Below are 14,988 nucleotides of genomic sequence, written 5' to 3' on the forward strand. Positions count from 1 at the left end.
AGGCGGCCAGCTCTAGGAATAGTCTTGGTGGTTCCAAACTTCTTCTATTTAATAATGATGGAGGCCTCTGTTTTCTTGGGGACCTTCAATGCTGCAGATATTTTTTAGTACCCTTCCACAGATCTGTGCCTTAAAAACCTGTTTTTGCTTTGTCATTATGGGGGTATTGTGTGTAGATTGCTGAGGATTTGTATTTGATCCATTTTAGAATAAGGCTGTAATGTAACAAAATGTGGACAAAGTCAAGGGGTCTGACTACTTTCTGAAGGCACTGTAGGTCCTGGAAGGCAGGAAGCTTGGCCCCAGTGATGTACTGAGCCGTACGCACTACCCTCTGTAGTTTCTTAGTTGTATGCCGAGCAGTTGCCATATCAGGCGGGGATGCAACTGGTCAGGATGTTCTCGATGGTGCAGCTGTAGAACCTTTTGAGGATCTGGGGACCCATGCTAAATTTTTCAGTCTCCTGAGGTGTTGTTGTGCCCCCTTCACGACTGCATTGGTGTGTTTGGACGGTGATGTGGACACCAAGGAACTTGAAACTCTTGACCCACTCCACTACATCCCCATCGATGTGAATGGGAGCGTGTTGGTCCTCCTTTTCCTGTAGTCCACAATCAGCTCTTTTGTCTTGCTCACATTGAGGGAGAGGTTGTCCTGGCACCACACTGCCATATCTCTGACCTCCCTATAGGCTGTTTCATCTTTGTCTGTGATCAGGCGTTGTCTACGACTGTTGTGTTGTCAGCAAACTTAATGATGGTGTTGGAGTCGTGCTTCGCTACACAGTCGTGGGTGAACAGGGAGTACAGGAGGGGACTAAGAACTCACCCCTGAGGGGCCCTTGTGTCGAAGATCAGCGTGGCAGATGTGTTGTTGCCTACCCTTACCACCTACAGTGCCTTGTGAAAGTATTCGGCCCCCTTGAACTTTGCGACCTTTTGCCACATTTCAGGCTTCAAACATAAAGATATAAAACTGTATTTTTTTGTGAAGAATCAACAACAAGTGGGACACAATCATGAAGTGGAACGACATTTATTGGATATTTCAAACTTTTTTAACAAATCAAAAACTGAAAAATTGGGCGTGCAAAATTATTCAGCCCCCTTAAGTTAATACTTTGTAGTGCCACCTTTTGCTGCGATTACAGCTGTAAGTCGCTTGGGGTATGTCTCTATCAGTTTTGCACATCGAGAGACTGACATTTTTCCCATTCCTCCTTGCAAAACAGCTCGAGCTCAGTGAGGTTGGATGGAGAGCATTTGTGAACAGCAGTTTTCAGTTCTTTCCACATATTCTCGATTGGATTCAGGTCTGGACTTTGACTTGGCCATTCTAACACCTGGATATGTTTATTTTTGAACCATTCCATTGTAGATTTTGCTTTATGTTTTGGATCATTGTCTTGTTGGAAGACAAATCTCCGTCCCAGTCTCAGGTCTTTTGCAGACTCCATCAGGTTTTCTTCCAGAATGGTCCTGTATTTGGCTCCATCCATCTTCCCATCAATTTTAACCATCTTCCCTGTCCCTGCTGAAGAAAAGCAGGCCCAAACCATGATGCTGCCACCACCATGTTTGACAGTGGGGTTGGTGTGTTCAGGGTGATGAGCTGTGTTGCTTTTACGCCAAACATAACATTTTGCATTGTTGCCAAAAAAGTTCAATTTTGGTTTCATCTGACCAGAGCACCTTCTTCCACATGTTTGGTGTGTCTCCCAGGTGGCTTGTGGCAAACTTTAAACGACACTTTTTATGGATATCTTTAAGAAATGGCTTTCTTCTTGCCACTCTTCCATAAAGGCCAGATTTGTGCAATATACGACTGATTGTTGTCCTATGGACAGAGTCTCCCACCTCAGCTGTAGATCTCTGCAGTTCATCCAGAGTGATCATGGGCCTCTTGGCTGCATCTCTGATCAGTCTTCTCCTTGTATGAGCTGAAAGTTTAGAGGGACGGCCAGGTCTTGGTAGATTTGCAGTGGTCTGATACTCCTTCCATTTCAATATTATCGCTTGCACAGTGCTCCTTGGGATGTTTAAAGCTTGGGAAATGTTTTTGTATCCAAATCCGGCTTTAAACTTCTTCACAACAGTATCTCGGACCTGCCTGGTGTGTTCCTTGTTCTTCATGATGCTCTCTGCTCTTTTAACGGACCTCTGAGACTATCACAGTGCAGGTGCATTTATACGGAGACTTGATTACACACAGGTGGATTGTATTTATCATCATTAGTCATTTAGGTCAACATTGGATCATTCAGAGATCCTCACTGAACTTCTGGAGAGAGTTTGCTGCACTGAAAGTAAAGGGGCTGAATAATTTTGCACGCCCAATTTTTCAGTTTTTGATTTGTTAAAAAAGTTTGAAATATCCAATAAATGTCGTTCCACTTCATGATTGTGTCCCACTTGTTGTTGATTCTTCACAAAAAAATACAGTTTTATATCTTTATGTTTGAAGCCTGAAATGTGGCAAAAGGTCGCAAAGTTCAAGGGGGCCGAATACTTTCGCAAGGCACTGTATGGGCGCCCAGTCCAGGATCCAGTTGCAGAGGGCGGTGTTTAGTCCCAGGGTCCTTAGCTTAGTGATGACCTTTGTGGGCATTATAGTGTTGAATGCAAACAATGTGATGAAGGTACAAACAATTTAATGTAGCCTGCATAAATAGTAGCCTACATGAACTCCACAATATTTTTTAAATGTTGTGCAGTTCCATTGGTGATGGTAAGTTATCCCAGGATGTTCAACAATTAACTTTATCAGATACTTTAAATCATATGACAAACAAGTTGTCTGTGCTCTGTTTAAAACATGTATCTTCCTATAACAGGATACTGGCCTGCATCTGAAGTCCATGCATTGGAATCTTTCAAGGTGTAGAAACAGCAAGAGATTTTTATTCTGTTTCCATGATCATAAATACAGAGGGATCATAAATACCAGCATAATAAACAATAAAGTACATACTGTTTCTAATAAATCAACTAGAGCAATGCCAAGAGTAAATCTTTGAACATTGTGTTCTCACTGGCCTAATTGCTCATATCGCTATTGCACGCACAGCCCTTGACTTCTGTCAGGCTACCACCAGGGTTGGGATAAATTCCATTTTAACTCAGTCATTTCAGGAAATGAAAAAAAAAGAAATGTATTGAGTTGGAAATCAACTGCATTATTACACATCAAGCCACGAATCAGGGTTTTTCAAATCTTGTCAATCAAGATGTGACATTTAGATGTCTACACGTAGCCTACTTTATGTAACACATTGAGCATTACATATCTACTTTTTATTGTGTCACCATAAGTCTAGAGCAGTGCTTCCCCAAAAAATTATAGACAAATAAAATGTTTTTAAGGAACTCAGTCCGACTTTAAACTTACTCTTGAAAGTTGTAACAGTAGAATTCACAAGGTGCAATTTTGAAATTGGGTAGTGCATCATCAGTTCCTTTTGTCATTAGTCATTGCATACCTTAGAGCTATTTATAACTTGTCAGAGATATACAGATCAACTAGCCCAAGCCAACTAACGTTTTTATTTAGGTTTTTTAGCACAGATTCTGTTGTAATTTTTGGTCACTCAAATAATATCAAATGTATAGAATTGCAAGAATATTTGCCTTAGTAATGATAAATTCTTTCCACCAACAAGAGGGATATGAACAATGTCATGAAGAGTGCTATTTTAGTTGTCAGTATTTATTATGATTTAAATGGCAAAGCAGAATAAAAATATCCAAATATGAGTTAAACTCCCAGCAGAGCCCCCAGTCCAATGGGTATATCCTCTGATGTGTTGATGTTAATGCGTTGATGTTCTCCGTATCCATAGCCAGAATGATTTTGCAGTGCATGGTGATCAAACAGGTTTCCTGTTATATTCATCAGAGATGTACGAGGGTGAAGTCTGTGAATCCACAAAATAGCACATGACAGTATTCATACCTTGGATTTTGTTCAGATACCTGCAGACACAGACACAAAAGTGAGCCATACAGCTAGCCTTCAACATATTCTCATAGTATTCAGTACATATTCTTACCTCTTTGTTGATTGATGTCCATTTTCTGTTTTAGAAAGATTTGCACAAATATTAAATAATAGATGGTTTCATCATACAACAATATCAATTTAGGTCATACAAGAGATGAACCTGTAAAGAGGCTAACTACCATTTGACCTAGAAAGCTGTGCAAATCATTGGTTTCACCAGCTGTAGTTCAGTCTTGTCTATAATAACGAGCTGTCCCAACACCTGAGTAGAACTTCAAACACAAAATCTTTAATTAAAAACGGAACACACAAAACCTTTTAGGAATGTTGCCACAGACATCATTGTTTGAAGTCCATGAGTGCTGCCTGCAGTCTTAAGTATTTATCATACTTGTTGCCATATATATAATTTTAAAAAGAAAAACAATATATATTGCAGATATTGAAACATATTAGCCAAAAATAAAGAATACAATTAAGCTCTTCCATCACATAGATATTGACACGCACAGCATTTATTCCAATAACATGCTCTGAACATTTCCCCAAATGATATTGCATTCACAAAATGGCAAAGGGATATACAAATAATAAGTCACAACCTTATATGTTTAACAAAGTCAAGAATTGTTCAAAGTATTATTTAAAGCTCTTGTTAATTGGCCTTACTGTAAAAAGAAAAATGCAAATTGTGATGCATTGTAAACATTTCAATATTTTCCTGACAAATTCACTCAATTGAAGGCAAGATTTATGAGAGAAATATGCTGCCAAGTAGATTCTGTTGGCCTATGTCACATACTGTATAAATAACACCTGTTGCAACTGTTAGACAACGTCATCGCTATGAATGAATAGTCATCTTTGAAATCTCCATCAGAGCAAGGAATCGACAATTATCAATTGCAAAGGCGTTTTAACGCAACGCCATATTGCAAATGCCCAAATAATGTTGCCACAAGTAAACCTACCTACACAAAATGAACTGACAACATTGTCAATTAATTACATTTTACTAGGTCTATTGTATTTTTTGAATAAATAAAACACTGGTATCATATCTGTCTCTGCATGTTTTATCTCTACGTTAATATAAATATGCAATGAAATTCGACATGACTTCGCCAATATTATTTTCCTCATTGTCTACTTTTACAACTAGGTTTAACCGATTTACCCAAGTTTAACCTTCATGTATTCATTTTTCAGTCGGCCTAATCTGGTCCCGTGACTTCGAATTATGAGAGAGAGAAGCTCGTGTTTATCCTTCAACCCCACAGATATGTCCAGTGTTCCCTTTAGCACGTCCCTTGTGTGGACAACCATGTTCAGAAAGTCGTCGTTTATGCGGTGCTCCTCCTTCAGCTCGTTTTGCTGACTCTGTTTGAATTTCACCTCCAGTTCTAACAGAGCCTTTTCAGAGTTTGTAAAAGCCTCGCCAATCTGAGTCGTCTCCCTTCTCAAATATTTTCCATAGCTGTCCTCTCCGTCCAAATCAAAATAAATACTTTTCCCGATCCCCTCCAGCATTCTGGCCGCGTCTTCGATGTGTCTCTTGATGATCGTGAAATCGTCTCGGATGACCGAATCTTGGTCCTCGTCAAGAACGCATTTTCGGTCGTCTGTCATTTTAAAAAGCATTTGACATTTTTCGGGATCATCGTTATTCTCATAGTCGCCGTCTGGCACAAAGTAGTGATGGAACGTGCCGTTAGACATCTCGGGATACAGAGGTCCATTAAAAAACGCACCGCAGAGCGGCAATGAAAACATCCCAATAGCGAGTAAGTGGAGAAAAGCCATCCTAACCAATTCTGACAATACGTGAGAAATAGAAGAGGCTTTCCTTTATAGCGCAAGAAAAATGTTATTTAATTCCCTCACCAATCACAACATTTCCAAACGTGCAGTGCATGTGGTATCCAAGAGTTAAAAGACCGAAAGTAGCTAGGTGATATTTGTAAGTCTTCTTTAAGGTCGCTCCTCGTGTAGCCTATGCAGCAAGTGTTGCCAACTATTTTTCAATGAAAGTAGCTGTTGGTTCAGCCACAAACAGTCACGTGAAAGTTTGGAATACTTTCCCTAAACTTTACAAAGAGAAACCCCAAAGACGTCACGCAGGAGTAATATACCATACGCATCCAACTGAAATAAATGTGAGAGTGCCCGACGTAGGTTTGTGCCTCAATTTCAAGCTCAACATCTGGATTTCTCAAGCACCGCGCTTGGTTTTGACTGATGATAGCCTACCCCCTCTCAACTCTCAAATTACATCCCCGCTCCGTCACTTAAAAGGAAGCGCAGTCTCATTTGACTGCAGGCCCGGTCCTGGTCTATATGCCGATAAATAGAATACAGTCTCGGCCCACAATACACTTTAAAGTTTAATGAATGCATATCCATGTGGTAGCCTACTTTTGTAAAACAGACAGTTACATTGGCTTTATAGTTGTGATACCTGACAGACTCGAGACTAATTATACTGAACAAAAATGAAATGCAACATGCAACAATTTCGAAGATTTTACTGAGTTACAGTTTATAGAAGGAAATCAGTCATTTGAAATAAATTCATTAGGCCCTTTCACATTACTGGGCAGGGGCACCGAATCAGAATCAGTTTGTCCCTACAAAGGGATTTAATTACAGGCAGAAATACTCCTCAACAACCCCCCCTCCCCTCCTCCCCTCCTCAGATTATCCCGCAGGTGGAGAAGCCAGATGCTGAGATCATGGGCTGGCGTGGTTACACGTAGTCTGCGGTTGTTAGGCCACTTGGATGTACTGCCAAATTCTATAAAATGACATTAGTAGCTTATAGTAGAGAAAAGAACATTAAATTCTCTGGCAACAGTTCTGTTGGATATTCCTGCAGTCAGCATGCCAATTGCACACTCCCTCAGAACTTGAGGCATCTCTGACATTGTGTTGTGACAAAACTGCACTAGAGTGGGCTTTTCTTATCACCAGCACAAGGTGCACCTGTGTAATGACCAGGCTGTTTAATGAACTTCTTGATATGCCACACCTGTCAGGTCGATGAATTATCTTGGCAAAGGAGAAATGCTCACGGTGGGACACTGATTTATTTAGAATTCAAGGCGCACTTAACCAACATGGCTACCACAGCATTCTGCAGCGATACGCCATCCCTTCTGGTTTGGGCTTAGTGGGACTATCATTTATTGTTCAACAGGACAATGACCCAACACACCTCCAGGCTGTGTAAGGGCTATTTTACCAAGAAGGAGAGTGATGGAGTGCTGCATCAGATGACCTGGCCTCCACAATCCCCTGACCTCAACCAAATTGAGATGGTTTGGGATGAGTCGGACTGCAGAGAAAAGCAGCCAGCACGTGCTCAGCATATGTGGGAACTCATTCAAGACTGTTGGAAAATCATTCCAGGAGGGTGGCTATTTGAGGAATCTCAAATATAAAATATATTTTGATTTGTTTAACACTTTTTTGGTTACTACATGATTCCATGTGTTATTTCATAGTTTTGATGTATTCACTATAATTTTACAATGTAGAAAATAGTAAAAATAAAGAAAAACCCTTGAATAAGTAGGTGTTCTAAAACTTTTGACCGGTAGTGTATGAGGAACCATAAATAACTCATGTGTACAAGTTTGGATAGATTTGAGCCATGTTTTAGATTTTAATTTCAAATTAAAGGGGGTGGAGGGGCAAGACCATGCAGGAACTTAAAGACAAGGCTTTGTTATGAATAACTATGAGTGGTGGGTGGAATCAGGCGCAGAGAGCAGGGTTCTGTCGTTTATCAAATGAATTTCACCGGTGCAACCAAAACGATCACGCCAACACACAGGGCGTATATAAATTGCCAGTCCAAAACAACAGGACAAAATAGACCGGAGAATAAAGATATGAAAACAAATCACACCATCAAACATAGAGTAACAATTAACAAGCCCGCACAAATACCCAGCGGGCCTAGTGCCCTTAAATACCCTACAAACAAACCCTTATACAAAACAGGTGTACCCAATTAACCAATAACCAACACAAACGGAAAAAGGAATCGATGGCAGCTAATAGGCCGGTGACGACGACCGCCGAGCCCCGCCCGAACAGGAAGAGGCACCCTCTTCAGCGAGGTTCGTGACAGGCTTGCATCTGCTTAAAGCTATCCAGACTGAAATAAAATATGTTTGTGAATGATGTGACAATGGTGGTAACTGTTTGGTTATCAAAAATCTTAAGTGTTTGTTTGTAGATTCAATTGGTTTCAGAAAAGTAGCTCCTGATTTTGACCAGCATGTGAGGCAATATTGCAGATGTGAAGATCATAGCATGCATATATAGTTTGGTGGCCTCCAGAGGAAGGTAAGGTCTTATAAACCTAATGTTGGATAATCCAAACTTGACCGTGTTAAGCACCTTCTTCACATGTTTCTTAAATGTCAAGTTGGAGTCCAAAATGACGCAGAGATACCTGAAGTTAGACACCAGCAGAGCTTGCCGACCAGCAGAGCTTGTGTCTTCACCCTCCAGACCAGACATTGGGCGCCGACAGAGATGGTCGCCTCGCTTCGCATTCCTAGGAAACTATGCAGTATTATTTTTTTAACGTTTTATTTCTTACATTGGTACCCCAGGTAATCTTAGGTTTCATTACATACAGTAATGAACTACTGAATATAAGACCAACGTCAACTCACCATCATTTATGACCAGGAATATGACTCTCCCGAAGCAGATCCTGTGTTTTGCCTTCCACCCAGGACAATGGATCGGATCCCAGCCGGCGACCCAAAAAAACATGCCGTAAAAGGGGCAAACAAAGCGGTCTTCTAGTCAGGCGCCGGAGACAGGCACATCGCGCACCACTCCCTAACATACTACTCGCCAATGTCCAGTCTCTTGACAACAAGGTGGATGAAATCCGAGCAAGGGTAGCATTCCAGAGAGACATCAGAGACTGTAACGTTCTTTGCTTCACGGAAACATAGCTCACTCGAGAGACGCTAACGGAGTCGGTGCAGCCAGATGGTTTCTTCACACATCCGCCGACAGAAACAAGCATCTTTCTGGTAAGAAGATGGGCGGGGGGTATGCCTTATTAACGAGATGTGGTGTGATCATAACAACATACAGGAACTCAAGTCTTTCTGTTCACCTGACTTAGAATTCCTCACAATCAAATGTCGACCGCATTATCTACCAAGTGAATTCTCTTCGATTATAATCACAGCCATATATATTCCCCCCCAAGCAGACACATCGATGGCCCTGAACTAACTTTATTTGACTCTATGTAAACTGGAAACCACATATCCTGAGGCTGCATTCATTGTAGCTGGGAATTTTAACAAGTCTAATCTGAAAACAAGACTCCCTAAATTCTATCAGCATATCGATTGTGCTACCAGGGCTGGTAAAACCCTGGATCATTGTTATTCTAACTCCCACAACGCATATAAGGCCCTCCCCCGCCCTCCTTTCGGAAAAGCTGACCACGACTCCATTTAGTTCCATCTGATTCCACGCTTCAAGACTGCTTCGATCACGTGGATTGGGATATGTTCTGCATTGCGTCCAACAACAACATTGACGAATACGCTGATTCGGTGAGCGAGTTCATTAGAAAGTGCATCGGCGATGTTATACCCACAGCAACGATTAAAACATTCCCAAACCAGAAACCGTGGATTGATGGCAGCATTCGCGCGAAACTGAAAGCGAGAACCACTGCTTTTAACCAGGGCAAGGTGACCGGAAACATGACTGAATACAAACAGTGTAGCTATTCCCTCCACAAGGCAATCAAACAAGCTAAGTGTCCGTATAGAGACAAAGTAGAGTCGCAATTCAACGGCTCAGACACAAGAGGTATATGGCAGGGTCTACAGTCAATCACAGAATACAAAAAGAAAACCAGCCCGTCACGGACCAGGATGTCTTGCTCCCAGACAGAATAAATAACTTTTTTGCTCGCTTTGAGGACAATACAGTGCCACTGACACGGCCCGCTCCCAAAACCTGCGGGCTCTCCTTCACTGCAGCCGAGTGAATGAAACATTTAAACGTGTTAACCCTCTCAAGGCTGCAGGCCCAGACGGCATCCCCAGCATGCGCAGACCAGCTGGCTGGTGTGTTTACGGACATATTCATTAATCCTTATCCCAGTCTGCTGTTCCCACATGCTTCAAGAGGGCCACCATTGTTCCTGTTCCCAAGAAAGCTAAGGTAACTGAGCTAAACGACTACCGCCCCGTAGCACTCACTTCCGTCATCATGAAGTGCTTTGAGAGACTAGTCAAGGACCATATCACCTCCACCCTACCTGTCACCCTAGACCCACTCCAATTTGCTTACCACCCCAATAGGTCCACAGACGACGCAATCGCAACCACACTGCACACTGCCCTAACCCATCTGGACAAGAGGAATACCTATGTGAGAATGCTGTTCATCGACTACAGCTCAGTATTTAACACCATAGTACCCTCCAAACTCGTCATCTAGCTCGAGACCCTGGGTCTCGACCCCGCCCTGTGCAACTGGGTACTGGACTTCCTGACGGGCCTCCCCCAGGTGGTGAGGGTAGGTAACAACATCGCCACCCCGCTGATCCTCAACACTGGGGCCCCACAAGGGTGCGTTCTGAGCCCTCTCCTGTACTCCCTGTTCACCCACGACTGCGTGGCCATGCAAGCCTCCAACTCAATCATCAAGTTTGGGGACGACACTACAGTGGTAGGCTTGATTACCAACAACGACGAGACGGCCTACAGGGAGGACGTGAGGGCCCTTGGATTGTGGTGTCAGGAAAATAACCTCACATTCAACGTCAACGTCAACAAAGGAGATGATTGTGGACTTCAGGAAACAGCAGAGGGAGCACCCCCTATCCACATCAACAGGACAGTAGTGGAGAGGGTAGTACGTTTTAAGTTCCTCGGCGTACACATCACGGACAAACTGAATTGGTCCACCCACACAGACAGCGTTGTGAAGAAGGCGCAGCAGCGCCTTCAACCTCAGGAGGCTGAAGAAATTCGGCTTGTCACCAAAAGCACTCACAAACTTCTACAGATGCACAATCGAGAGCATCCTGTCGGGCTGTATCACCGCCTGGTACGGCAACTGCTCCGCCCACAAGCGTAAGGCTCTCCAGAGGGTAGTGAGGTCTGCACAATGCATCACAGGGGGAAAACAACCTGCCCTCCAGGACACCTACACCACCCGATGTCACAGGAAGGCCATAAAGATCATCAAGGACAACAACCACCCGAGCCACTGCCTGTTCACCCCGCTATCATCCGGAAGGCGAGGACAGTACAGGTGCATCAAAGCAGGGACAGAGAGACTGAAAAACAGCTTCTATCTCAAGGCCATCAGACTGTTAAACAGCCACCACTAATATTAAGTGGCTGCTGCCAACATACTGACTCAACTCCAGCCACTTTAATAATGGAAAAATTGATGTAAAAAAATGTATCACTAGCCACTTTAAACAATGCCACTTAATATAATGTTTACATACCCTACATTACTCGTCTCATATGTATATGTATATACTGTACTCTGTATAATCTACTGCATCTTGCCATCTTTATGTAATACATGTATCACTAGCCACTTTAAGCTATGCCACTTTATGTTTATATACCCTACATTACTCATCTCATATGTACAGTGCCTTGCGAAAGTATTCGGCCCCCTTGAACTTTGCGACCTTTTGCCACATTTCAGGCTTCAAACATAAAGATATAAAACTGTATTTTTTTGTGAAGAATCAACAACAAGTGGGACACAATCATGAAGTGGAACGACATTTATTGGATATTTCAAACTTTTTAACAAATCAAAAACTGAAAAATTGGGCGTGCAAAATTATTCAGCCCCTTTACTTTCAGTGCAGCAAACTCTCTCCAGAAGTTCAGTGAGGATCTCTGAATGATCCAATGTTGACCTAAATGACTAATGATGATAAATACAATCCACCTGTGTGTAATCAAGTCTCCGTATAAATGCACCTGCACTGTGATAGTCTCAGAGGTCCGTTAAAAGAGCAGAGAGCATCATGAAGAACAAGGAACACACCAGGCAGGTCCGAGATACAGTTGTGAAGAAGTTTAAAGCCGGGTTTGGATACAAAAAGATTTCCCAAGCTTTAAACATCCCAAGGAGCACTGTGCAAGCGATACTATTGAAATGGAAGGAGTATCAGACCACTGCAAATCTACCAAGACCTGGCCGTCCCTCTAAACTTTCAGCTCATACAAGGAGAATACTGATCAGAGATGCAGCCAAGAGGCCCATGATCACTCTGGATGAACTGCAGAGATCTACAGCTGAGGTGGGAGACTCTGTCCATAGGACAACAATCAGTCGTGTATTGCACAAATCTGGCCTTTATGGAAGAGTGGCAAGAAGAAAGCCATTTCTTAAAGATATCCATAAAAAGTGTCATTTAAAGTTTGCCACAAGCCACCTGGGAGACACACCAAACATGTGGAAGAAGGTGCTCTGGTCAGATGAAACCAAAATTGAACTTTTTGGCAACAATGCAAAACGTTATGTTTGGCGTAAAAGCAACACAGCTCATCACCCTGAACACACCATCCCCACTGTCAAACATGGTGGTGGCAGCATCATGGTTTGGGCCTGCTTTTCTTCAGCAGGGACAGGGAAGATGGTTAAAATTGATGGGAAGATGGATGGAGCCAAATACAGGACCATTCTGGAAGAAAACCTGATGGAGTCTGCAAAAGACCTGAGACTGGGACAGAGATTTGTCTTCCAACAAGACAATGATCCAAAACAAAACAAAATCTACAATGGAATGGTTCAAAAATAAACATATCCAGGTGTTAAATGGCCAAGTCAAAGTCCAGACCTGAATCCAATCGAGAATCTATGGAAAGAACTGAAAACTGCTGTTCACAAATGCTCTCCATCCAACCTCACTGAGCTCGAGCTGTTTTGCAAGGAGGAATGTGAAAAAATTTCAGTCTCTCCATGTGCAAAACTGATAGAGACATACCCCAAGCGACTTACAGCTGTAATTGCAGCAAAAGGTGGCGCTACAAAGTATTAACTTAAGGGGGCTGAATAATTTTGCACGCCCAATTTTTCAGTTTTTGATTTGTTAAAAAGTTTGAAATATCCAATAAATGTCGTTCCACTTCATGATTGTGTCCCACTTGTTGTTGATTCTTCACAAAAAAATACAGTTTTATATCTTTATGTTTGAAGCCTGAAATGTGGCAAAAGGTCGCAAAGTTCAAGGGGGCCGAATACTTTCGCAAGGCACTGTATATACTGTACTCTATACCATCTACTGCATCTTGCCTATGCCATTCTGTACCATCACTCATTCATATATCTTTATATACATATTCTTTATCCCTTTACACTTGTGTGTATTAGGTAGTAGATGTGGAATTGTTAGGTTAGATTACTTGTTGGTTATTACTGCATTGTCGGAACTAGAAGCACAAGCATTTCGCTACACTCGCATTAACATCTGCTAACCATGTGTATGTGACAAATAACATTTGATTTGATTTGATTCTTCCCATTATCAAGAACAGCTTGTTGGGAAAAATCTATTCATTTCTTAGAGAAGTACATACAAACAGTGTTGTTGATATTTAAATGCAGGCAAGAATCAGTCATCCATTTAGAAACGTATACCATAGCTTCAGTTAACTAGTTAACAACTTGTCTATTTTTTGAGTGTACATACAGGACTGTATCGTCTGCATTCATCTGTATGTTAATTTGTGGGCAAACAAGTGGAAGATCATTTATATAGATGGTAAACAGAAGGGGGCCTAATATTGACCCTTATGGGACCCCAATGTTACAGTAAAGAGAATCCGACTGAGTGTCCCCCAGACGAACCCTTTGACTTCTGTTCATCAGATAGGAATAAGTGGCTTCGGTGGACACATTAAGGGAGGATAGTTTGGATAGGAGAACCTCATGATTCACAGTATTAAAGGCCTTTTTAAGATCCAAAAAGACTGCGCTGACTTCACCACCTATGTCCAGTTTAGATTTAAGCAATGAAGACCCAGTCTGGATACAGAACATTTCTATCAGCTATTGACAAAGTGGATGCCTCTTTTACCAGGACATTTCAATGTAAGCCAAGACGGACAACCTCTCTACCGTGGCTCAACGAGGACCTCTGGAGGTAGATGAGAGAATGGGATCTTTCCTTGAAAAAAAGCCCAAAGTCAAATCTAACTAACTGCCTGTAGCTCAGGACCTGAAGCAAGGATATGTATATTCTTGATACCATTTGAAAGGAAACACTTTGAAGTTTGTGGAAATGTGAAATTAATGTAGGAGAAATAACACATTAGATCTGGTGAAAGATAATACAAAGAAAAAAAGCGTTTTTTTTCTCCATCTTTGAAATGCAAGAGAAAAGTCACAATGTATTATTCCAGGTTAGGCACCATTTTGATTTTGGCCACTAGATGGCAACAGTGTGTGTGTGTGCAACGTTTTAGACTGATCCAATGAACCATTGCATTTCTGTTCAAAATGTTGTCTCAAGACTGCCCAAATGTACCTAATTGGTTTATTGATACATTTTCAAGTTCATAACTGTGCACTCTCCTCAAACAATAGCATGGTATTCTTTCACTGGAATAGCTACTGTAAATTGGACAGTACAGTTAGATTAACAATAATTAATGCGTTTTGCCCATATCAGATATGTCTATGTCCTGGGAAATGTTATTGTTACTTACAACCTCATGCTAATCACATCAGCCTAGATTAGCTCAACCGTCCCGCCGGGAGGGACACCGATCCTGTAGAGGTTTTAACAGATCAGACCAGTCAATTTGACTTATAGCTACATCGTAGTTACTCTGCTCACCTTTCTGGATTTTTTTATTGCACTGTTGCACATTAATATGGTTCTTAAATCTCTTTTTAGTTAGCTTTCTAATCACCAATGTAACATTGTGGTCAGATATGCCAGTTGGTAAGGT

The 14,988-nt window shown here is 41.9% G+C and overlaps 1 protein-coding gene across 1 annotated transcript; it reads right to left on the reverse strand.

Moving 5' to 3' along the window:
- Positions 1–4,267: 4,267 nt before the first annotated feature.
- Positions 4,268–6,228, reverse strand: LOC112248993 (fin bud initiation factor). The gene has a single exon (XM_024418520.2). It carries the CDS (start codon positions 5,801–5,803, stop codon positions 5,174–5,176), a length of 630 nt encoding a protein of 209 aa, XP_024274288.1. The 5' UTR covers positions 5,804–6,228; the 3' UTR covers positions 4,268–5,173.
- Between the last annotated feature and the right edge of the window lie 8,760 nt (positions 6,229–14,988).

This window comes from Oncorhynchus tshawytscha, linkage group LG04, assembly GCF_018296145.1.
Source record: "Oncorhynchus tshawytscha isolate Ot180627B linkage group LG04, Otsh_v2.0, whole genome shotgun sequence".
Lineage (NCBI taxonomy): Eukaryota > Metazoa > Chordata > Actinopteri > Salmoniformes > Salmonidae > Oncorhynchus > Oncorhynchus tshawytscha.

Coding starts and splice junctions, on each gene's coding strand:
- LOC112248993 (XM_024418520.2), bottom strand. CDS start 5,803: ATGGCTTTTCTCCACTTACTCGCTATTGGGATGTTTTCATTGCCGCTC.